At 44.2% G+C, this 25,839-nt stretch overlaps 1 protein-coding gene across 1 annotated transcript in view; it reads right to left on the reverse strand.

Annotated features, from left to right (window-relative positions):
* Positions 1–25,839, reverse strand: part of CARMIL1 (capping protein regulator and myosin 1 linker 1) — a gene marked incomplete at its 5' end in the record, with an annotated part of 293,134 nt that overhangs the window by 88,845 nt on the left and 178,450 nt on the right. The window contains 7 exons of the mRNA XM_080805968.1: positions 6,242–6,335; positions 9,014–9,082; positions 10,658–10,830; positions 15,021–15,075; positions 15,179–15,278; positions 16,012–16,093; positions 24,971–25,040. Coding sequence (XP_080662094.1) covers positions 6,242–6,335; positions 9,014–9,082; positions 10,658–10,830; positions 15,021–15,075; positions 15,179–15,278; positions 16,012–16,093; positions 24,971–25,040 — 643 coding nt within the window. The remainder of the gene's footprint in view (positions 1–6,241; positions 6,336–9,013; positions 9,083–10,657; positions 10,831–15,020; positions 15,076–15,178; positions 15,279–16,011; positions 16,094–24,970; positions 25,041–25,839) is intronic.

Below are 25,839 nucleotides of genomic sequence, written 5' to 3' on the forward strand. Positions count from 1 at the left end.
TTGCCAAAAAAAAAAAAAAAAAAAAAAAAAAAAAATTCCTGCCTGAAATATAACAGGTACACACTGCCACCCAGCTTTGGGTACTTTTGCTTTGTTATTTGTCCTTTTGCATTTGGTATTGTTAAGCACTGTCTGGGGGCCAGTTGTGAGAGCAGCTTGTACAAGAGGCTCGGCTCACGCATGCGCCATGCACCCAGGGCTGGCCCATGCATTTGCAGACTTTTTCCAGGGGCATCAATGGTGCTGCACAGACTAAGTCTGGAGGGATTTATTTTTTTATTAATTTTTAGGGGGGGAAAAAAATTCAAAGCTCATTTCTAAAAGCCAGTGCAAGGGGAAGGAAGAATACTAATGTTTCAGTTCTTTTAACATCAACCACAGGCACATCACCACTAAAAGGATGCCTCTTAGATTAGCACGATAAGCCCTCCTTCCCCGCACCATTCCAGGGCAAGGACAGAGACCCCACGTCCTACAGGCTGAGGATGGAGGGCCTGACTGAAGATGGGAGGGAAGGGGCCCAAAGTGTCGTCGTCATGTCTGCCAGTCCTCCCGGGCAGCTGTGACCTGGACAGCCCTCTAGAGCTGATCGACACCTTCAGTCTCACTGCTGAAGACAGCAGCAGCATAAAAGACAAAAAGACCTGTATTTCAATGTAGGAATCATATACTTAAAAACAAAAACCACCCCCCCCAAACGTCTAATGATTGAGTATAGGATCACAGTGTTATTCTTCAGTAGAGTAAAATTAAAAAGCGTATTTCTTCTGGGGAACAGACTTCTGTTAAAATGAAATCTTCAAAATATAAGAGTATAGTAAGTATTATAAAAAATGATAAATGTCAGCTTTAAAGTCACTAATTTTTCGTTTAAGAAAACACAAGTTTTACAATTAACATTTGTAGATGAGGCATTTCTTTCTTTTCTTTTTTTTTTTTTAAGATTTTTATTTATTTATTTGACAGACAGAGATCACAAGTAGGCAAAGAGGCAGGCGCAGAGAGAGAGGAGGGAAGCAGGCTCCCCGCTGAGCAGAGAGCCCGATGCGGGGCTTGATCCCAGGACCCTGAGATCATGACCTGAGCCGAAGGCAGAGGCTTTAACCCACTGAGCCACCCAGGCACCCTAGATGAGGCATTTCTTCTGTTTCTTTTTATTTCCTCTCTTTTTCTGCTTTCTCTTAAGGATTGTATATGATTACACGTTTCTCCCCTTCTTTAGTTTATTGACTACACTTCTTCTAAAATTGTTTTTAGTGATTGCCATAGTGTTTGCAATATACAACTATTTCAAGTCCACTTTCACAGAATGCTGTACCACTCTGCAACTGGTATAGCTTCCTTGTAAGAGAGTACCATCAATTTCTCTCTCTCCTAACATTGCTATCTTTGCATGTTTTGATTTCTCCTTCACTTTTTAAAAAATATTTATTTATTTATTTATTTATTTAAGAGAAAGAGAGGGGAGAGAGAGAGAGAGTCTCAAGCAGACTCCCTGCTGAGCATGGGGCCAACTTGGGGCTCAAGCTCACATCTCACGACCCTGAGATCACGACCTGAGCTGAAATCAAGTCAGACACTCAGCTGACTCTGCCACCCAGGCGCCCTCTCCTATAACTCTGAAGAAGATTTTGCTAGATACAGAATTCTAGGCTGCTGGATTTTTTTCTTTCGATGCTTTAAATATTGCATTCTACTTTCTTCTTGCTTGTAAGATTTCTGACCCAAAGTCTCTTATAATTCTTGTCCTTATTTCTCAATATGTAAGGGCTTTCCGCCTCACCCCCAGCTTCTTTCAAGATTTTTTTTTTTTTAAGATTTTATCTATTTATTTGACAGAGATCACAAGCAGGCAGAGAGGCAGGCAGAGAGAGAGGGGGAAGCAGGCTCCCTGCCGAGCAGAGAGCCCGATGCTGGGCTCAATCCCAGGACCTCGGGATCATGACCTGAGCCGAAGGCAGAGGCTTTAACCCACTAAGCCACCCAGGCGCCTCAAGATTTTCTTTTTATTTTCGGTTTCCTGCAGTTTAAACGTGATATCCCTACATGTAGATTTTTTGGGGTATTTAACCTACTTGGTATTCTCTGTGTTTCCTAAACCTGTGGTTTGGTGCCTGTCACTAAATTTGGAAAATTCTCAGTCATTATTATTTCAACTACTTCTTCTGTTCCCTTGTCTTCCTTCTCCTTCTGGCATTCCCACTGTGTCGATGCTCTATCTTTCGTAACTGTCCCACAGTTCAGGAATATTCTGTTCTGGTTTTCTCCTCCATTCCTTTTTTTTCTCTTGCTTTTCAGTGAAAAATTTACATTGACCTATCTTCAAGTTCAATGATTCTTTCTTTAGCTGTGTCTGGTACACTGACGAGCTCATAAAAGGCATTTTTCATTTCTGTTACAGTGTTTCTAATGTCTAGCACTTCTTTCGATTTTTTCTTAGAGTTTCTCTCTCTCTGCTTACATTACCCATCTGTTCTTGCATGTTTTTTACTTTTTCCATTAGAGTCCTCAATATACTAATTAGTTATTTTAAATAAGTAATTGCAAAATCTGTCATATCTGAGTCTGGTTCTGATGCTTGTTTTGTCTTTTCATGATACATGTCGTAATTTTTATTTTTTAAATTTTTTGTTGTTGAAAACTGAATATGATATATCTGGTAATAGGAACTGAGATGATCAGGCTTTTAATGTGCAATTTTATGTTAATCTGGCTAGAAGCTGAGTTATGCTGAATGCTTCGAAATCAAAAAGACTTTAATCTCTTCCCATGTCCCTGTTTTTATCTCCTTGGTTACTTTGGGATTTCCCTAGAAATCCCTTCTTAAATAGAGTATCTTACAGCTTTGCTCATTTGTAATCTGCTGTTATCACACTTGATGTGCTGGTAAGGTATTAGGAAAGGGAATAATTCTACAATCTTAAGATTAAATTTAGGTTTTATTTAGTGGGACTGAGTTCCTGGGCTGTGACCTGTCAAAGTACTTCTTGGCTTTTTTTTTTTTCCCCTTCCCTTCTGTGAAACAGGAAGGCTAAGATTGTCTGTCTCCTCCTACATCAGATAAAGCCCTGGTAGAGTAGTTTCCCTCAAGTGTAAGCCTCTGTTATAGACAACAGAATGCTCCAGGTATATTTCAAAATGGCTACTTGTTCCCATCCTTCTATCAGAAACATGAGAGGATTTTTGTCCAGTCTTTCCTGTGATAACTTGGTGGGGGCTCTTGGAGGTGAAGCCCATGAAGGGGTCAGGACCTCGCTAAGACTAGGCCCCTAGGAGTTTTTAACTCTCGGGCTAGTCCACACCAAGCCTTCAGCAATTCCTCAGTTGCTGGTTAAACATTCCTCTGAGTTACTGGTCCCATTAGCTGCTGCCCCAGGTGAGCCGATCTTGGTTTTGATTCACGGTGATTCTCTGAATTCCCATCTGTCCAATTACCAGAGTGACAGTCTCCTTTGCTTTTGCCTCAATTCTCTGATGGATCTGAGAAGAGTCACCGATTTTCTGTCTGTTTAGCTTTTTTCTTGTTGTGAAGATGGGAGTATGATGAGTGCAAAACTCTGGATCTGTCAAATCTAAACCCAGAAAACTGGTGTCTCTAGGATATGTCTTGTGTTACAAGGTGTTAATATCCTTTGGGAAAATATAAAGAGGTCTGACATTTTTATGTTGCTTTGTGGTTTAGAAACTTCTTTTCGCATACGCTAACCAGTTTGGTCCCTGGGCACCACAGGCAAATTATTTCATCATCCCATCCTTTGGTTTTCTTATGTGCAAAATGCGGACAAAACAAATCTATCTCATGGATTTACTATAATAGATTATCAGTGTTAATTTATGTAAAGCATTTATAATAGTGTCAGGCCCCCAGCACGAACTGTATGTTAAACGTCAGCTAAGCATGGTTCCTGTCTAGCTGTATGTTTTATAGAGACAAAGAAACCAAAGTTCAGAAGAATTAAGTAACTTACGGAAATTACGAAGCTGAAAAGAGTTTGATTTAGTCAGATCTTTTTCTTTCTTTGAAGATTTTTTTTTTAAATTTATTAGAGAGAGAAAGAGCACAAGTGGTGGGGTGGGGGGAGCAGCAGAGGGAGAGGGAGAAGCAGGCTCCCCGCTGAGCAGGGAGCCCAATGTGGGCCTTGATTCCAGGACCCAGGGATCATGACTTGAGCTGAAGGAAGACACTTAACCGACTCAGCCACCCCTAGCCAGATCTTTTGAATACAAATCTTGAATGATTTCCATTGCCACAACATGGCTTTCCCTCTCTCTACCTCCTATCTTATTTCCTTTTATTCAACCAAGTCTAAGGAGCATCCAAGCAGGCAGGCCAGGCACTGTGCTAGCTGCTGAACGACTAAAAAGATGAAAAATACATAGGTTCTGCCTTCAAGGAGGCACAGTCACTGAGAGAAAAAGATATATGGAATCAGATAACTTAAATGACATCACAAGGCCAGTGACAGACAAGCACAGGAAATTCTGAGAAGATCCCCAACACAGGGGAGGAAAGAGGCTTTGAGAAGTTTCCAGATGGGCTCACACTTGCCTTCAGCCTCGACAGACACACACAGTAGGTAGTGGGGAAAGCATGAGTGTCAACCAGACCAGAGCAGTGATAGCCAAATTTGCAGCCACCAGGAGAGTTTGTAAAAACACAGATTGCTGAGTCCCACCCCCATTTCTGAGACCCAAGAATATGCATTTCTAACAAGTTCCCTGAAGCAGAGCAGAGCAAAGAGAAGAAGGTGGCAGTGGATAGGAGGCAGATCCTGGGTGGAATTTTATACCAATTCAAGGAGAGAAGGTTCTAGTCTAAAAGCCACTGGGGTGGGGATGGGGGGGCGCCTGGGTGGCTCAGTGGGTTAAGCCTCTGCCTTCAGCTCAGGTCATGATCCCAGGGTCCTGGGATCGAGCCCCACGTCAGGCTCTCTGCTCAGCGGGGAGCCTGCTTCCTCCTCTCTCTCTCTCTCTCTGCCTGCTTGTGGTCTCTGTCTGTCAAATAAATAAGTAAAATCTTAAAAGCCACTGGGGGCTGGGGATGGAATGGGGAGAGGTGGGCTAAAGATGTTAGTTTGTTCCAACGTGCCATGAAAGAAGATGGCTCTTTTTGACCGCGACAAAGAAAACAAACAAAAATCCTGCTGAGAAATGATGAGGCTTGAACAAAGCCATCCCTGAGAGGAAGAGAGGGGAAGGAAGCGAAGGAAGAGGTTTTTGCGGCACAATCTGTAAACTGGACAATGGCATGGCTCTGGAAGACGTGGGGAAGAAAAGTCAAGCGTGGGAGGCTTGGATGGTACCACTGGACGGGCGATCAAAGAGGGAAGAAAGATTTCAAAGATGGCCCAGCGACCCCCCCGGTAAACGTGGAGTAGGGTTTCAGACGGGAAATCCTTGAGCGCATCTAAACATGGAGAAAGGCAACCATAACCATAGAAAGAGACGGATGGAGATGGGGCAGAGCAAGAGAACGCCTCTCAGGGCCAGTTTCCGGCCCAGGCAGAGACGGTGGGCTCACAGGCGCATGGATGGCTCAGCTTTGAAGCGGGGAAGCCCTGTCGTCCTCTGGGGTTGCCAGAAAGGAGGCGGGAACGGGTGTGGAGTGAGACACATCTATAAACAAAGATGGTAAAAGGAGATCCCATCCGTAGCCTCAGTTTCTTAGTAAGAAAAGAAGAGAAGTGGGGCACCTGGATGGGTCAGTGGGTTAAGAGGCCAACTCAGTTTTGGCTCTAGATCTCAGGGTCCTGGGATCGAGCCCCGTGTCGGGCTCTGTGCTTGGCGGGGAGGCAGCTTGAGATTCTCTCCCTCTCCGTCTGACCTCCCTTTCATTCTCTCTCTCAGGTAAATAAGTAAATCTTACCAAAAAAAAAAAAAAAAAAAAAAAAAAAAGAAAGAAAGAAAGAAAAGGAGGGAAGGTACTAGCTGCTGAGGCTGAGGAAAAAGTTATGCTGACCCTCAGTTCCACACATTCTCGGAAGGACGAAGGAGAAGTTGTGCGTGCTGGCACGCTGATGGTCCGAATGTTATTCCACTTAAATTTTAGGACAAGTTTTCATCTTTCCTATGTCATTCCTCCCCCAGTCATACAGGATGTCCGCCATGACCGCAAGAATACAAGCTCAGGGGAGAGAAGCTTCGGAAAATACTGAGTCCTATTCGTACGTTCAGAATTATTACTAACAAAACCCGATTCAAACGTGAGTTGATGACCATGAAGCTAGTGATTCTCCGGTACCTTTTGCAAAGCCTCTTCTGTTTTTTCAGGGTTTGTTTTCAGGGCTTGAGAAGCATCATACATAGGGATTGGCATAAATCTCAATGTATAGTTCCTAGAAAAAGGAAAAAGTGATGCTTATTTTAAAATAACACCCCACTACGTTCATTCAGCACTCTTTTTTTTAAATCCTGAGAGAGCTGCCAGCGTGTATTATAAAATTTCAAACTCACAGCCTATCTCAGAGCGCTAGCTCACAGGCCCGCTTTCTCCAGGGGGTGTGTGTGTGCACCCACGGGACCCCACGGCACCCACGGCGGGCACCCGCGGCAGCCCGTGCTGTCTTCTAACAGCAACACGATCGGAAGGCATCTGGTTTTGTTGCTTTCAAATCCAGATTTTCAAACTGGGCCAAGAGAGAGCGGCTGGGAGGTTAAGTCCAGCATCCGCCGGCTACTTGGTTTTCGTCCCAATGGATCTGAATGTCCCCAGAGCCCCACAGGGACTACGTGTGACAGCCAGCCCCCAACCGAGAAAGGAAGACTAGGAAACAAAACCAAAACATCTGCATGCGAAGCAAGGACAGGAGTATCAGCAAAAAGTCTGTTCGGGCTCTGCACCCCTTTCAACAAGGAGTCCCCCGAGCGGCCATGGTCTTTGGAAAAGCTGTCTGGCTCAGCGCCTGGACCTCTGCAGGTCCTCGCAGGACCCTCTTGCACACGGCCCACGTCCACACGACTCTCCGCTCCCAACGAAGCAACTGGTGGAAAACTGTGTCCCTGGATTATCTCCCTGCTGCTGACCAGCTGCTGAGACCCAGGAGGGCAGGGGGGAGTCATCTCTGTGCCAGGCAAACAGCACGGAACCCCGAATTTATACCCTGGCCTCGGACTGCGCCCCTTGCCCCTGCTCCCAGACCACACACTCGCCCCGGAGATGCCTCCTCTCTCCTGCCCCAAACACATCTGCCCTTTGCGACCGCATGGCACTCAGGAACAAAGACCTTTGGAGCCACATGGGGACAAGTGGGGTCCCCTCGTGCACTGGGATCCCACAGTCAGCCGCCCTGTCAACACTAAGCAACACTCAACGGTGTGATTCTTGTGGATACTGAGGACTTCTACTAGAAGAGTCAATGAACAACTCGTTCCCAAAATAAGGTACTAATCATGAAGAACGAATAAAAAGAAAAAAAAATAAGCAGCCATCTTAACCATAGCGGTCATCTGTATGGGTGTTACCTAACGGGGGAAAAATGTCTTTCAGTCCAACGTAAGGGTTGTTGAACGCAGGATAACGTGCAAAGAAAAAGGCTGCTATTTCCATGACTTCCATTTTTTCACCTTGGCCTTGTTTTAGCAGAACTGTTTTTGTTTGGTTTCAGAGGGGCCAGCCAACTGAAACGAGGAGACAGTGCATCTGTTTTTGAGCCTGGAGCATTTTCCTTGGCCTCGTCCAACGGTGATCACGTGGCAGACCAGCGTACTTTATTTAAACCAGATGGGGTTCTGGGGCCACTGGCATCGTGGAGCATAGCGTAGTTAACAGACTAAGCCGGGGAGTGCTACCATCAATCCAGAAATGCTGAGTACTGGGTGTGCAGGTTCTTGGCTTCCCATAAAGACCAGTGTGGGCTGCCGGCAGTCCACAGCAGAGGCAACTGTGCTGTTCGCACCTAAATGTAGCTATTTGTAAACAACTGTTTCCATTCGAAGGTTTCCTGGTGTAGTGGGAGTAATTATAGGCAGAAGGCTCCAGGCAGAGGCGGAGCAAGTGGCCTTATCCATATTTAGTGACCATCTGTGGGGGCAGCCGCGATGACCTCCTGGCTACATCAGAACCCTGGGATTTAGGACTGGAGCACACTTAGGGATAATTAACTCTGACATTCTCCCTCTATAAAAGAAGAATTAATCAGAAAGGAGCAATGCTTTGCTCAAGAGGATAGGCATGGTGGTGACAGAGCTGGGGACTGAATAGAAGGCTTATATTTCCAGGCCTAGGGTTTTATCCACGACACCCAGCTAGGCATGAGCGCTCCACCTAGGAGGCCTCACGCATGAAGGGGAATCTGGGAAAAAACACCAACAGTGAGCATTCTCCGACCCCTTCCCCAGGGGACCAGCTTCAGGGCTACTGGTCCCTTATTTCCCACCCACATTCCGTAACCTCTCATTTCCAATGCTGCAAACCTGCTTTGATCACTCCTGCCTTCAGAATACAATATGAGGGCGGAAGAGCTCAGGGAAGAACCCGGTTCCTAGAATTTCTCCCAGCCATCTTCCTATTATTGCCTCGTTTTGTTTACCGGGAAAGTAAATTTGACAATAAAAAATAATTGTAGGCTTTAGTTACCATGGTAATAAAGAAAGCCTTTGATAGTAATGAGACTAACTTGAGCCTGCTATCCCTCGATTTCGGTATTATTTTCGGGAGCTCAGCCTTCTTTGCTCCACTGTATTCAAAGTTGTCATAATGGGCAAAAAAGGCACGACCGATGGAAAGAGAATGCGAAACCACGAGGAAAAGCCAGGTGAACACTGGGTGGGCCCCCGCACCACGGTCTCATTTAATCCTCACGACTGTGGTGGATCCCTGCCCTTGGGGCCCGATGAAGAAACGGACCCCAGAACAAAGTGTGTCTTCCCGGGTCTCATGGCTGGGTAGCATCGGCTGACTCAGACCCAGATCTTCTGGATCCAAATTCCTTGCTACCTCCATCACCCCACAGGTAATACAGACCCCACGGGTTCTTTTGTACTGTTCCAGAAAGAAGTCCGAATTAAAACTTACTTTTCCATTGCAACAGCTATATCCTGAAAGCCTTGTGCAGTAATGTTGTTCTTGTCCCATATGACCGTCCTGTTGGGAATCCAGATCATATAAACGATTAGACATTTAGGGATGGAGGAAATGATTCCCCCCCAGTGAAGATGAAACTCTTACAGACAACATCATCTAGGTATTTCAGCACGAGAGGCAAGGAATGACATCAACTTAGTTTTAAATGCGGCAAAGATGAGCATTTCCGCCAAAATTACATTCTTAACCCATTCACTGCTCACGCAGTGTGAGAAAACCGTACTTCAAAGCAGCAGTACCCGTGTTAACTTGCCATGATGTTACCCAGTGCCTGGTAGCCAGAAAACTCTAAAACCTGATTTTTCTGATACTCTCTCAATATATTCTCCCAATAGCATTCTAGTACTTGTGTCAGAAGTGAGAGCTGTTTATAAAAGATTCTAAAGGACCCCTTGTCCAATACAAGAATTTCGGGTCCTGAGACTTTTGTCCATTCTAAGTAACCAGAAGGAATCCGGTCATACTGTCTTCTGTTTTCACCACTGCCCTGACATGCTATGACCAGGCACCCCAGAAAGCTCTCACTCTGCTGGTAAACCTCTGGTTTCTACAAATAAGATGCTGTTTCCTTTCTCAACACAGAATCTATTTTGGAAGAAAAGTACTATTTCACTTTCAGAAGGTGAACACTTCAGAGGTATTTTGGTGTTTGCGACATGAAGCAGCTTTTATTTGTCTGATCCAAGAATCATACTTCTAACTGCTTTCCCTTCCTGATCTCATGGACTTTCTTTACATACACTCAGACCTTCAAGAAACGGTTACCGTTTTTGGCCTTGGTGTAGATAGAAGGTTCAGGAGGGCTAGGGAAGCATCAGGAAAGAGCCCCTTGAAGAGCAAATGTGAGTTAAACATTTGTTCACCAAACTGCTGGACTCGGGAGCGGCCGGAGCTCTCCGAAGGGCGGACGGGAAAGTGGTCCTTAACAAAAGTGGTTACTATCTAGCAAGCCCTTAAGAAAAGCCACACTTGGGAAATGCCACAAGTGGTCAAAAACCACCACCCAGAACAGCTAGCCCCCAGGATGAACTTGCCGTTAACCAGGGCACCTCCCGCATCCCTTGGGTTTTAAGTCTCTATATTGGCAGCAGCAGGGGAGGGGATGTAAGACGGGCTCACAGCCAAGGATGGGAGGCCGGTGTGTTGGACCAGCAGTCTTCCCTCCCAGTTGCCGACACTGTGAAACAGGACACTGCCCCAGTCCTCAGTTAGGTTTTCTGCCACAGTGGAAACCTTTAAGACAACAGCTCATGGGAATCACAATGTCTAACTTTGGGACCCCGGCCCCCCACCCTGCAATCCCAAGTATTTTGACAAAAGACTTGAAACGGTTGCCTCTGCTTCCCAGCTGGCCTTCCCCACTGGGCACAGCTGGCTCTCCAATGCTGGGGGCGGGGGGTGGGGAATCTTTTCCAGAATTTTCTTTCCAGAAAATTTTTCTTTCCAGAACTTTCTAAGGCCCTGCTCAGGGCTGAGGGCCTGACCCACGTACCTGAGCTTGGTGTTGATCTGAAAATCTTTCTTTTCCAGAACTTTCTAAGGCCCTGCTCAGTGCTGAGGGCCTGACCCGCGTACCTGAGCTTGGTGTTGATCTGAAGTGCTTTGGCTAACATCTTCGCGCCCATGTCCCCCATGCCATTCCCGCTGATGTCCACTTTGGTCAGGGAGGTGTTGCTTCCCAGGGCGTTGATGAGGATGGTGACCTCAGTCTTGAGTTTTGAGTCGGCCAGGGACAAGGATTGCAGGGGCTGAGGAGGGAGCAAGAGGCAGCAAGCAATGACATGATCTGACGGAAGCAGCCTCCACTCCCTGTGACCCGTTTCATGGAGAATCACTGGGGTAGGGAGTGGGCACACCGTGCCCCCCCCACCAACCCAGCATTTTGCTTTGAAACTCCGGCTCAAAGACGCTGATGAACAGGACCCGAAGGTTCCGGATAAACACAGACAGCTTGTGTTTCAGTGCTGACTCCAGGCCACCTCTGTCCACCTCTCTCCTAAGGGAAGCGTGGAAGGACACCTAGAGTGGCAGATGTCAGCTCTTTAGAAATGGGAGGACAGGAAGAAATAAATAAGGAGAGTCCATAGAAATTCCTGAGCTTCTGTACGGCTACGCTGTCCCTTTTGACCCATTCTATTTTTACGCCAGGTGAAATGACATCTTAAAATACTGGCGGAGGACAAATGCAAAATAAAAGCCAGCCAAGATCAGTAATAGCTGACATTTACCGAACACGTACCGTCCTTAACCACCGGTCCAGCTCCTCGCACGTACTTACTCAGAGAATCACCCAGCACTTATGTGCTATTATACTCGGTATTGTTATCCGTCTCCCAAATGAGACACAGAAAGGCTAAGTGACTCAAGCGAGGCCACAGAGTTAGAAAGTGGCTGAACGGACTGGATTTTGTACTCTGGGCCCCTCGTCGCTTATCCTTGACCCTTTTGATGACCCTCCTCCACTTTATCTTAGAATAACCAATCAGAAGACACACAGTTTTTAAGAAAAGACAAAAAGTCAAACCATGTGGCCCAGAGGCAGGTTCTGTCTGCCCCTGAGGACCTTGTTTAGGCCTCTGGTCCAGCCCTGTCGGCACCTGAATTTGCAATCCCTGAGTTCAGCCAGAACGGAATTAAGGGAGCGAGTAAGGAGAATTCTAGATCCCAAACCAACATGGCCCCCACTGTCCGAACTCAGCCTTCCCCGGGGGATCTGGACGTCCTCCGGGTTGCTTCAGGTGGTCTCGAGGGGCCCAACCATCCTACACAGTTCTAGACACTTACTCCATATGCACACTGACATTACAGTGAGGGGGACACCAGAAACAGTGGCTCGGGCTGTCCATGCTACACCACAGCCCCTGGGATCGGGGCTTTTGAGATGTGCCTGGAGATGCTGCCTGGCGTCTATCTATTCCCACACTTGACCACCAGATGCTGATTGGTTCAAGACGCATCGGCCACAGGGCCATGGGAGGCTGGATGGGGATGCTAGTGGCTTCAAGACTCCGCCACCCACAAAGCAACGTTACGCATTTGACTACAGTTCTACCAAGGGACCACACTTCCCGTCCTCCCTGTCCAAATCTGGCCATGTTTTCTAAACTTCATACAGCTACAGTAAAAATCACAAGGGAACCTATCAACGTGACTCAAATTTCTGAAATGAGATGACACTGAGAACCAGACAGCCTGCTGATGCTTAGACACAAGCAACTTCAGCGAGCTTGCGTTGATGCGAAGATCCCACACTCCAGGAAACAGAAAAAAAAAACTGAACTAAAATGCTTCAGCCTCAGGAACCTTCAGGTTTCAAAGGAAAACAAATGCAGTGTTCCTTTAATAAAAAGCTCGACTCCCATCTCTCGTCATTTCAGTAATCTCTATTCAACTACTACAAAAATGATGTATTACGGCTCCTTCCTCATTCTGGAAAGCCGCCAAGTCTCCAAGCGAGTAAGCGCGGATTCCAGTACTACATTCAAACTCCAATACACCCCAGTTAATGCTTAAAAATAATGGGCAGAGTCATTAATGCGAATGGAACAGCCTGAATTGCACGCATATTTATAAGGTCATCCCTTCCTGACTTGCCGCACTTCCGTGGAGAGTACTGCTTGAAATCTTACTATTTCTTTTCACAGCTGAACATGCTTAATCCAAGAATCTGTCTCCTCGCTACAGGCATTCCCAGGAGAAAGATGTTCACGTCCACTGGTTACAACACGGGTTTGCCTGTAATACTCCAAAACACGATTCCCTGTCATCTCGGCCCCTCCTCATTACTGTCCCAGGGCTCCAGGTGGAGTGGCCTGACAAGCACAGTCTGCAGTTGAAAGTGACACGGGAGCCCCCGGGCATCTAGATTGTTCCAACCAAATAGAATGTGCAGCACATGGTGAAGACAGTGTTCCACGAGCCGTCAAAGAACAAGCTCTGTACACACGAGGTCGGAGCGTACAAAGCAAGTGAAGATTTTATGTATGTAAAAACCCTCAAAAAATAAAAAGAGAGCCCAATTGTGTCAGTCACGGGTGGAATTTTTGGAGTCACAAGCCTCGGCTCCTAATCATTCTGAATTGTTTTGCACATTACTAATTCAGAAGTAGGAAAAAAATAGAAGGTAATTGCTTTTTGAAAAAGCCACCTACTTTTCAGTGACATGAACACAAAGAGCTTTCTTTCCACTGTATATGATTAGTGCCACAATTCTCGAACTTGTAACTTGACACAATTCACGTTTATGTAGGAAACTTTTCCGCCTGCAAATAGGGTTTGAGGTGTGTTTTAACTATCAAGATTGTTTTTAAGTGAGGGACTTTGGAAATTACAGAAACAGAAGACCCTTGTGTAATAGGCAAAATGTGAAATTTTAAAATCTATTTTTCATAAAATGTCAATTTCCCTGAAACGTGCACGAGGAAACAAGTACTTGTGGATGGATGGCAAATGTGATTCTGCGGTGTTAGCTTCCTCAAGCTTTTGAAACTGGGCCGAGACTGGGAAATCAGAAACCCAAAGCAGGGTGGTAGAAAGTCAAATTAAATAGGCAAAACTTGTATCAATTCTGACTTATGCCCCGAATTTTAATAACCCAGTAAAAAAAGTGACAGAACAAGGACAGTGTTACCCAATGAGGACAAAGAGAAGGGCCCATATTCACTAAACAATAATGAGTTTCACTTCTAGCCCATAGGTTGGAGATTGTATCCACACAATGAAGAGGCGGGACAACTGAATTTTCTCCCACCCTCCAGGTTAGGGCCACACAGAGAGGTGTGGGTAAGGACAGGCAAGGAGAAGTTCCAGTCTCCACCTCTCCTGGCCCCTTAGCTTGCTCAGAAAAGTTAGCTTACAGTCCTAATAGAGTTTGCTACTACCCTATATGGAACTCAAAAGGGAGAATGACACTTTTAAAAAATGTGTCATATCTCGCATGATTCACAGAGGAAATCACTCTTACGACCTACAAAGCAGCTATCACAAAACATTAATTATGTGAGTCTTTGTCATAGAACATACGTTGATTTGAGTTTGAGGAACTGTAAAAGCTGGCTGGTGGCCAGACAAGACTCCAATAAGAACGGACAAACTCTTTAAGAGCATCAATACAATGCAAGGCACAAAATATACGATACACCAGGTTTAGGTTAAAGGAATTAATAGGAGAGTGCTTCTTGCTCAGTCCACAAAATATCTTTTTCCTGGGGTGCCTGGGTGGCACAGTCAGTTAAGCATCCGACTCTTGGCTCAGGTCATGATCTCAGGGGTCACGAGATCCAGCCCCGACTCCAGCTTCTCATTGTGCGCAGAGTCTGCTTGACATTCTCTCTCCCTCTCCCCCTCCTGCTCATGCTCTCCCTCTCTTTAAAAAAATCTTAAAAATATATATCTTTTTTCCTTTTTTTCTAATGCATTTTAGAGGGCAGCAAAAGAGAATACTGTTTAAAATTAAATTTCTTTACCCTGAACCGAGTCTTGGCCAGGAGCAACGAAAGGGAATACCAGTAGAAGGACACTAGAGCTCTAGAAGAAATTCAAGACAGGTGGCCAGCTTTCTTAGTCTTTTATAATTCTGCATAATTGCCAGACGGAATTCAAATTAGCAAGATGATGTTTCCCAGCATGATATAAGGTCAGAAAGTCAACTAGATTGAAAAAATACTCGTGCCTGCAGATTAATGCATCAGCTCAAGTTAGGAAGTGGTAAGTCTTATTTAAAATTCAGGCTTACAAGTCAATTTATACTTCTTTTAATCTTTTAGTTACAATCTTCCTTTAATTAGGAACGAGTTGAAACGAAGAGCAAGCAATTTTAAATATATTCTCTGACTGCACTAAAGCATAAATATTTATTTCATTAAAAAAACAAGAGAAATGGTGTCTACAGATAAAATTACCTGAAAGCATAGCAACATTAACTGGAATTAATACTCACCGATTCCTCATCTTGAATCATCTGTACTAAGTTGTCCAACACAGGGGTCAGATTTCTAAAGAGATTTTAAAGATGTGGACAGTGGAATCAAATCAAAAGCTCTCACGAGGTTGCTTATTTTCATCATTGTCATATAAAAAAAAATTCAAAGCTCTTACTTGGATTTCATATTATTAAAATTTTTGCCTAACGCCAGGTGCTGTATTGATCTGTTTTTACTGAGCCACACTATTAAGGTGGATAGGTCAGATTCTAAACCTGGAAAGAATCAGAATAAGCAGATAATCAAAACACATGTGTATAAATAAATTCTCAGCTGGAACACAATTAACAAAAGGTGACATGAACTTGGATGACTTTCTCTACCGTCCCGAGGGCCCTGGGATTCTAACCTTTCATTTTCGAAGGAACTTTTTCTCTCTCTTTCCATGTCCTATTATTTCATGGATAAACTCATTCTCAGCTAAGACTTAACCTAAGTCTCATATACAATCAGTGGCTAAGTCCAGTCAGCAAGAAACAGGGAAAGGATGGGTCTCATCTCTGCCCACAACTGTGTAAGAAAAGATGCCAACGTCCCGTTTGCTGGTACGGGACTCCAGTGGCCCATGCCAAATAAACAGGCTCCCACTCACATGCTACTATAAGTGGCAGAAATGAAGCTACTGAAACAGTTTCTGAGTAAATAAGTAAGGATTTTATTTTATTATCACCAAGAATGCAGAAGGTTAGACCAAGATTGTTATCAATGTTTTGGTGACAATTTTTTTTTAACCGACTTGTTTTCTTGCATTTTTGGCCATGGTATCAACTTATTAAGACTTTGGCATTGACGTATGCCATAAATAAATTCTGTTAAATTTAAGAGCCCTATTAGTCAAGAAGCGAGGTAACATGCCCATTAAGGTGTTGTCTAGGTTGGGCTTTCTGTTTTTCCCTTACTAACTTGCTTCAAATACTATTTCTGTTTCTTTTCTGATTTCGGACTTACCGTTATCGGAGATATCTAAGCTGGTGATGTTGTGGATCTCGGCGATGCAGCCTTCTAAGACTTGTGCGCCTCCTGATCTCAGCTGGAGAAACACAAAGGATGCACGAGGTAAAGGGGTCACCTACTGGACGTGGAGCCAGAAAACATGAAAAGCAGGAGATACAGTCTCTGACTTTGTGCCAAAGGCTTATTAACTCTGTGGTCACCATCAATGGTAAAGAGCCAATCACTAGTCATTGCTGCTGGTCCCCATAGCACTGAAATCAGGAAATGGCTAGAAAAAGAAACAGAAAGATGGGGACCATACTCCCCATCGGCATCAGCCCACAGGCACTGTCTTCACTTCGGACTTTTGGAAACCTACAAATCCCTTTTATACATGAGAAACGGGTATGGATTTTGTTTGATTATTCCAGATTTCAGGGCAGAACTCCACCAAGTAACAGCAAAACAACCAAAGGGGACAACGAAGATGAAGTCTTGTTGACTGTCAACCCCTGCCTGAAGGACCCAGCCCGTCGTCCCGCTGAGACGGTGTGCGGTCACGCGGTTACAAAGCAAATGGTGAAAGGTGATTATGAAATGACCTGGGCAAACTCATTGAGCCACAGAAGAAAAAGATGTTAGATCAATTTAAAATATTATTATGGTTGGCTTATAGCAAAATGAATTCTCATTTCATGACCGCATTTATTTTAAAGAGACAGGCAACCTATACAACTCAATACTTTGTATCCTTTCCCATCAAACCAAAAGCTATCTACAGAGGTCAGAGTATCTTTTTGTTTTCCACTCAGCAACTATGTGAGTTCCTCTTACATGTGAAGGATTTTGAAGGATGCAGATTTCTTGACCTATGGCCCCTTTGCTTGGCAAACTTACTATTTAACAAGGGAAAGAAGCTATCATTTATTGGGAACCTATTATGTACCAAGGGAATATGGTGGCTTCCTTACTGGTAGTAGAAAATTAAAAAGGTATATAAATTTCTATACCAAGTGTAAAATGCAAAATGCTACTTCCTAGAACTTGTGCAAGTTTACATGTAAGAATTTAAAGAATCCTTATTTCACTATTTTAGATGCAATGTTTTTATGGTAGCTGGAACCAAAAGGGGCCCATTTCCCTGGCTGCTTGCGTGTCCGGAAGAGTTTCTGCACAGATCTTTGGGACTGCCCTTTATCTGGGAGTATTTTGGTTGGGCTGTTTAAATTCAGCCTTTCCCACTTTCTGTGGTGACTGCAGATTCCTCTGGGGGGCCTGAACTCTAAAGGGGAGTGGCACACAGAGACAGACCTGGCCAGGAGGCTGATCTACACACTTGAGGGAAACCTAGACCAATCAACACCCAGTTGAGGGGCTTTTACCCAGTGCGTGGAGCAACAGCCAAGAGTCAGCCGGTCACTTTACTACCCGTGGTTGTCTTCCCAGGAGCTCTCCAGCTTACCCACAGACCCCAAGCCAAGCTTTACCGCATCATCTCTAGACTGGCCCCAGCAGCCTGCTACTCAAAGTGTGGTCCATGGACGGGAGGAAGTCTGCAAAGTTTGCTACTGATCTTAGCTACAATACGTACAGAAACTGACTATAAGTGCTAAAATTATAAGTAATTTTAGGTCTGCTGCGTCTATTAACAAAAAATGAGGGCTTATATTTTTTACGTCTTTTGAAATCTTTTTAAAATATATTTTTATTATGTTTTTGCAGAAGTATTGGTTTTTGATAAACTAGACATTTAAAAAAAGAATAGTAACAACCAAGTTCTTCACCACTAATCGTTTTGAGCAGCACGCCTTCAGAGCACAGCTTGTTAATACTGGAAGAAGTGAATGTATGTTCAGGTTACGTCAAAGGTAAAGCAAAAGATATTTCAGGCAAACACTTCAAAGGAACATAATTTGATACTCAGAGCATGAAAAGACGATGCTTTTGAGAAGATAAACATAATTGCCTAAGTCTCCACAATCTGATTATTTGCTGTTAGTGATGTCTCTGGTGAGAAGTAAAATTTCTACCAGAAAAATCTCGACTTGTTATTATTATCAAGTACAGTAAAAATATTCCATTTACAGATATGGAAAGTACAGGTGACATTTCAAGGGCTCAATGCTGTTTATTTTACAAATACTCTTGACTGATAATATTTGTAGCACATACCCATAAAATGAACATTTTCCAATGGTTAAAAAGCAATCGAATATATCCACAGACCCTAATTTATTGATTCATAAAGTACTTACACAGTGGCCAAGCTAAGGAAAGCCCAAGGAGAAAAAAATAAAAACACGTTATCAGCAGTAAACAGACCAGAGATGCTGAAGCCTTTATCAATATATCAGGTAAAAAAGCAAGAGTCAGAAAAACACTTCCAACTAAAATCTGGTCCCAGAACCAAAATCAAAAATTTAACGAAGAAAAGAATGGATCCTCGGTTACCAAGAACATTGGATTGAATTCACAGGTTATTAGAGGCCTAAAACTCCCCCAAAGCTAAAGCTTCTGCAAAACCGTAAAAGCTTTTCCATTCCTGTAAGTGAAAATCCTTTTAAATGAATTTGCATAATTAGAGGCTGTGCCTGCATGTGTGCGTGTAAAACTGGTTTTTAAATTACCCTCATTTGGATCCTACACACTAGCATTATGGAAAAGAAAGCAAGATCAAAGACGAGTCAATGTGACTGAATCCCTGAGTACTTTTTGGAAAGTTAAAAATAAACGCACATTTCTTTCCACAGAGAAGGGTCCTCTCACTCAAGAAAGGTGGGCACATTTCTGATGTGACTCACAGTTCGAAGTGAATGGTTGCATCTAACCCTCAAATAGCCATAACGGGGACAAGAGAAGCAAGGGAAAAAGCCTAGAGAGAACTTTTAATAATCCATTTTCCTTTGGGACACCTGGGGGCTCTGTTGGTTGAGCATCTTGACTCTTGATTTCAGCTCAGGTCAGGATCTCAGGGTCCAGGGATCGAGCCCTGTGGCAGGCTCCCCACTCATCAGGGAGGCTGCTTCTACCCTCTCCCTCTCTCTCTCTCTCCCCCTCTCTCTAAAACAAATAAATAAAATCTTAAAAATAAACATTCATTTTCCTTCTTCAAGATCACTTGCCATTTAAAGAGGTGGCAAACATTATAGAGTTCAATATAAAATACCTCCCCCCAAATTATCATCATTTTTCTACAGGGGTCCCAATTTCAATTAAAAAAATATACATACACATATATATATATATATATATATATATATGTGTATGTATATTTTTTATCCTGGGAAATTTTCTCGCATAAAACTGTGAACAGCATAGGTTTCTCCAAAGGACAAAAAAAAAAAAAGGTTTGACAAGATCGGGTTCAAACTGTCCTCTTGCTAGCAGGGTCCGATGCCAAAAGGCAATTCAGAACCTACGAAGACTGATATAAACCGTCATTTCCTAGGTGCAAACAGTTGTGTGTTTCCTATTCTTCCAATATACTTCCTGCTGTGACAGCAGTTTCCACTTTGCATCCCATGTGTGGGGCCCAACAGGAAACTGATCCATGGAGGGTACCGCCGTTAGACTCCCCGCCCCACACCCAGCACACCTGTCTTCACGCCTCAAAGCCGGTGGACCACTATCAGGTCGGACGGCACTGCCTCAAAAGTTCCTGTTCGCTCGCTGCAACGTCCTACTCATCACAGGTTTTAGCATCCGGGGCTCTTCTTTCCACACATCATCAAAGCATCTTGCCATGAACTGTGGAACGATGTGCAGGGAAGTTTCTCCTTCAAAGAATGAACCCTACACCCAGACCCACATCTAATTCTCAGCTGTAATTAGCCTTTGCGCCTCCCCTGAAGCCTCAGAGATTTTGCTCTCTCACTTGGAAGGCGAATGTGGTGGAAGAAGGCTGGTGCAGCACTGACCCGCTCTCCTGAAGTAGGTGCGAAAAAGATTTCTCAACACGGGCCAGAAGGACAGACCCACCACCTCCCTTCTGATAGATGGGGACGTGGGAGGATACATCCAAATGCCAACTTCACTGCGACCATAAAGAACAGTTCTGAAATGCTTCTTTTGGAACTAACCTTGGAGGCAATGGAACACATTTCTTTGAGTGTCCACACGGAGGCTGAATCCTTACCCTTTGAGAGTGAATTCGGATCAGCCACAGGCCATTCAGAGACAGGCTGGGCCATACAGGGTGAGACGGTTTTGTGTCTGATATCAGGCATGACTATAAATGGATGAGACTAATTTTTCTTGAAAGTTTTAAAATAGTTTTGAAGGCAATTCCCAAAAATGTTTCAGAAAAGGCAGAATATTTATTTATATGGCTTCTGAAGAAAAATTTGCAGAAAGGCCATACTGACCCATGCTGTGAATTCGGACATTCAAAATAAGGCTTCACTACAGTAATCCTCTTCCTTCCCAAATTATGGCTCACATGTGCCGGGCTTGGCACGGTGCCAGTTACTGTCCCGTAAGCTGTTAAAATCTTCATTCCATGGGTGAGAACCAAAGGCTGAAGGAAGGCAAGCCAAGTGGCTGAGTCAGGTTTCAGAGGGCGCCTTTCTGATTCCAAAGCACCCACCCTTCGTGATGACCCCTTCTATCTCCTATGACTACTTGTACTCCTTTTCCTAGAGGGATGAGTCCTTGTTGGTAAAGACCAAGGGAAGGAAAATGAAGTGGTAACATAATTCACGGGGGATACCTTAAGAAAGGCAGATGTTTTCTTCTCTAAGTAAAGACGATATCTGAAAATGAAAGCTCGATTTCAATACTTATTAGCTTAGCCCTCACGGATCAAAAGACTGAAGCCTCAAATTTTGGATTCAGGTTTCCAAAGAACAATGACGTTTGCATTGGAGGAAAAACACCTGCCTGGTACTTTTAGTTTTTAATAGCAGTAAGTATAAATGTTTACTCTCATTCTAACTGATGAACGTGAAAAGCCCCCTTCAGGGAAATACAGAAATACTCTGAGAACCACAGGGACAGCTCACCAGGCGAGGTGAGCACGGACAGTGAAGGACACAGCAATGCTAAAATCAAAAACCATTTGCTTAAGCAAAGCTTTCTAAGTTTCCTATGTAGACACTTAAAAAAAAACAAACTACTCAAGTGTAGTTGACACACAGTGTTGTATTCATTTCACGTGGACAATACAGTGACGCAACAACTCTATACATTAAATGTTCACAATGGTAGTGTGGTCCCCACATGACACCATACAATGTTATTACAATACCACTGACCATAGTCCATCTCTGTAAACAATTCCAACTTGAGAGTTACTTTCCTCTCTCCTCCCAACTGGTCTCAACCACCATCTGAGACAATAGCCATTTATTTTCTGTAATACCCACACAAACCCGATTTTAAAAATTAACCAGTGGCAAGTAGCTATTGTGTAATAAAAGGAACTATTTACTTCTAAATAGACAAAGACTATGTGGTATTTCACATTTGTTCTTTGTTTCCATGGATGGGGTAGACCATTGTATGAGAGGCATTGTTAGGGGACGATGAACTCATTCAGTGCCCACATCAGCAACCGTCCAGCATTATGCCCTGGACAGGTGACTTTTTTCAGGTCAGCCCCTCACCTTGACTCAGTCATCTCTGAGGAAATGACTTCCAAAATGACATGGTATCAGGGAGAAGTTTTACTTCCCACCGCCGCAGGTGGGAAATTTATCTGATCAAAGGGAACCTGATGTGCGGAATTCTTGCCTGATTTTGACCAGCATGCTTGCAGTAGAGGGGATTGTGTCTAATCTAGCTAAAGAGAATGAACAGAAAAAAATAGATACATGCATAATTTTAAACTTCCAAGTGGGCGACAGACTTTTTCTGAGAGCACTACCTAAACTCTGAAGTGTCAAATAATTAAAGGGTTAGCAGTTAACACTCGAATGGCCAAGCATTCTAAGCAGATAACATCACAACCCCAACACCTTTACAGGACAGATTTACTGTACCGTGGAGAGGAGCAAAGTGAAACCTAGTTAGATCTGGACACCCGTCTGTAAGAAGAAAAATGTGACAAGACACCTAAATTTAGAAAAATCACTTGGTGTTTCACCAACTGCCACGAGCAACAAGATAAGGTGACTTTATAGACGTGGCCACCGGGACCGTGATCAAGCGTTAGGATGGTGGGAGCACATGGTACCCCGGGAGTCTGAAGGCTTCCCATTTCTCAGCAGACCCGCCGTATCACAGAATCCATAAATGAATGGCCAAAACGAAGCTGTGACTATCATCATCGTTAATGGCCAACCCTACCATCAGAGAGCAATCATTTGATCTGGATTCCTGCCTTAGTAAGAAAAAAATTATAAAGGAAAAGTCTACTAGCCATTGGATAGAACCAAATCAAATTGCCAACAGTCTGCCATTTCTGACCTACAAAAATGTCGATTTTATCGGTTCGCCAAATAGAACTATCTTTGAAAGTTATCCCCAGTCGGATCACAAGGGAGTTTAAAGAACAAGCCACATAGGGATTTAACAGTGTTCTTCGGGCATATGGCACCTGACAACTTCTTTGAGAAGAGAATGTCTAATCATACTTGATGTTCTAATAATTACCCGTATAATTAACAACAATCAGGAAAGCATACTTTCATCATGGCTGTCATTCGTAAGCCAGATTATTTCAGCTTTAGACCTCACTTTCTTCATCTAGAAGTGTGGGAACCAGATGATCACTTATGTCCCTTCCCAGTCTGATCACAGAACTAAAGGGAAGATGTACCAATCGCAATCACTCCATTTAATGAGGATAGTAAAACATTTGGGTGGTTCAGTAGTATGAGCTAGAGAGCAGTCAAGTTTATACCAATCTGCTTTTTTTTGATAAAATAACCCTTCCTATCTCCATTCTTCTTATCCCTCCCCCCATACAAAAGTTTTCACTATTACCAGGTTCCGTAATAAAGTATTGGTAAGCAATTAATTCATATTTCCAGCCTTGGTTTCTATTATGTGGTCTGTCTCCACAAATAAAAGCACAGTGGGGGCGTCTAGGTGGATCAGTCAGTTAAGTGTCCAACTCTTGATTTTGGCTCAGGTTGTGAGATCGACTCCCCCGCCCTCGCATTGGACTCTGTGCTCAGTGTGAAGTCTGCTGGAGATTCTCCCTCTGCCCCTCCCATTCCTATTCTCTCTCTCTAAAATAAATAAATAAATCTTTTTTAAAAAAAAGGAAGAAGAAGAACACTGATTTACACATGAAAATTTGATAGTGCAGGTTTTTAGGGGCTTTATGTGTTTTGTTTTTTGTTCTTTTTGGCTTTTCTTTTTTCCAAACAAAATCACTGCTAAATCACACACAGTGGTGCTGACCCCAGCTCAAAATTAAAAATAAAAAAAAAATCCTGCACTTACAATTTACATGATATTATTTCATAGTTGTCAGTTTCTAGAATTTTCAGAGAGGTAGAGCAACAGTCTTCAATATTTGGTGTTAGGCTTGGTACCTGGCATTTTTTTTAGGAGCTAAGGGAAATGCAAAACGAGTAAGATACTAATAGTATTGTCCAGAAAGTCACAGCCTAGCGGGGAGAGCACAAAGTTCTAAGTGAACAGTTACACAAGATACCGTAAGGGTCACTGTCCAAATGCATGTCACCATCATTAAATGCCAGACAATCAGAAAAGAACAAGATCACCAAGTGCTGAAGCAGTCGGGGAAAATTCTACAGACAGATAAATAACTGTAGCAAATAACCCTTACATGTCCCAGACGCCCCAGGAAGCACTTTGCAAAGAAGAGCTCCTCTAAAGCCCTAATGAGCCATTGGGAGAAGCATTAATATCTTCATTTTGCAGATGCAGACACTGAGATTTCGGGGTATCATTTAATTTCTGTGGGATTGCATACCTAGTAAAGGCCAAACTCAGATCGAACCCCAGGAGTCTGGCGTAGCCATGGAGGACACTGGACTTGAGCTAGATCCTTGGAGAGGGGAACCTCGGGAAAGAAGGAGGACATGGCAAACGAGTTCCAGGAAGAGAAAACTGAGGGCATAAAGGCCCAGGACCAGGAATGAAGGGACCTTACCCTCAGACCCATTTAGAAGGAACCACATATGACGTGGTGGATAAAGCGAGGCTCTGAAGGGGCCGGGTGGCTTGTACCTGGGTATTTTCTTTTTTTAAAGATTTTACTTATTTATTTATTTGACAGAGAGAAAGATAGCGAGAGAGGGAACACAAGCAAGGCGAGTGGGTGAGGAAGCAGCAGGCCCCCCACAGAAAAGGGAGCTCGATGCGGGACTCAATCCCAGGACCCCAGGATCATGACCTGAGCCGAAGGCAGACACTTAACTGACTGAGCCACCCAGGTGCCCCTGTACCTGGGTATTTTCTTACTGGTCTCCACACAAACCAAAAGTCTCAACGCTGTAAAAGTTTGGGGACCCTCTGAAATGTAGAGGCTCTTGGTCTCAAATTATCTTGGTGATCTTTGGTAGGAAGGGTCTGGAATGGCTGTATTTTTGAGAAGCATCTTAATTTTCCTGTTTTAAATCAAGACACTAAAAAATAAGATCAATGACAAGACAGCCATTCTCTTGCAAACTCCTGAATCCAAGTCAGGTCACACCCATCTGTCCCCCGCGAGGGGTGCAGACTGTGACGTTTCTCATAACGGTAAAGCTAGTTTATGGCTTTTGTATCTCAAGGCTACATCATAAAATACTTAAGCAACCGGCGCAAAGAATGAATTAAAAAAAAACCAAAAAACCCAAGTCATTAAAAACACACTTGGATGCTTTCTGAATGGCGTTCTGTGGCTATTTGTAGATAAAACTTGCAAAATACAGAACACCAGAAACTTCTGCAAGATGTGTGTTTTTCTGCCTCATTTATCCCCTCTGGATTCACAGGATCACACGTCTTCCAGGAAAGCGGCAAAGCATTTTGGAGGCTGTTCTAATCCCTGCCGCCCGTAGTCTGAACGTGTTCTTACCTCACAGTTGCTGAGATCAAGAGAAACCCCCTTCAAGTTATGATTGCAGGCCAGGCCCAGCAGCAACGCTCTGTGGGGAGAAAACACACACATTAGACACAAATTCCACAGGCTGCGCCAAAATATGTTCTCCTGCTGAGTGGAGCCCAGAGAAGGTCAAGCACCAGGTCGGGTGTTAGAACGCCAGCCGCACGTCAGCCTCCCAGACGCAGTGAGAGAATGATGCTGCGACATTCTTCTCTTTGACACAGAGCAGGCCCATTCCGAATGGCGGGACTGCTGTTCCCGGGCAAATAAACCGACAGTGCCCCTAACTGCACGCTGAAATTAAATTGTGTTCCCTGCAGATCAACTCCCACCTGCATCTGCTTGAGAACACCTTTAATATTATTTGGAAAATCATTGGGCAGTTGTGATTAGAGCAGCAAAGTAACACTGGTTTTCCCCAAGGAGCAGATGGATGGTGGGGAAGTCAGGCTCCGCGGTATCCAGGATCAGGGACCGCCTTCTGAGGAGGGGTTCTCCCCCCCACCCCAGCATCTACGGAAGGTGGCAGGAAGACGAGAGCATGGGAGACAAGGCCCACGTCTGGAGTCTGAGTCCAGGATCCTGCTTGTGTGTCCAGCTACGACCAGCTGGGCTTGGGGCAAACCACATCACCCCCACGAAGAGGACCGTTCTGGTCTGCACGCTGAGGAGACCGGACCGACCACGTGGCTCGAGTCTCAGAATGGATCGTTCCATCTGCTCAAATCAGTCCAGTAAAACCCAACACCCTTCACTGGGCTTGATGCAAACATCTTACACAGGCTCACGCCCATCAGTCACGCCGAAGGGATCGGAGACCTCAGCCAGGCCCCCAGGAGAAG

The sequence above is a fragment of the Martes martes genome (assembly GCF_963455335.1).
Source record: "Martes martes genome assembly, chromosome: 6".
Taxonomy (NCBI): Eukaryota; Metazoa; Chordata; class Mammalia; order Carnivora; family Mustelidae; genus Martes; species Martes martes.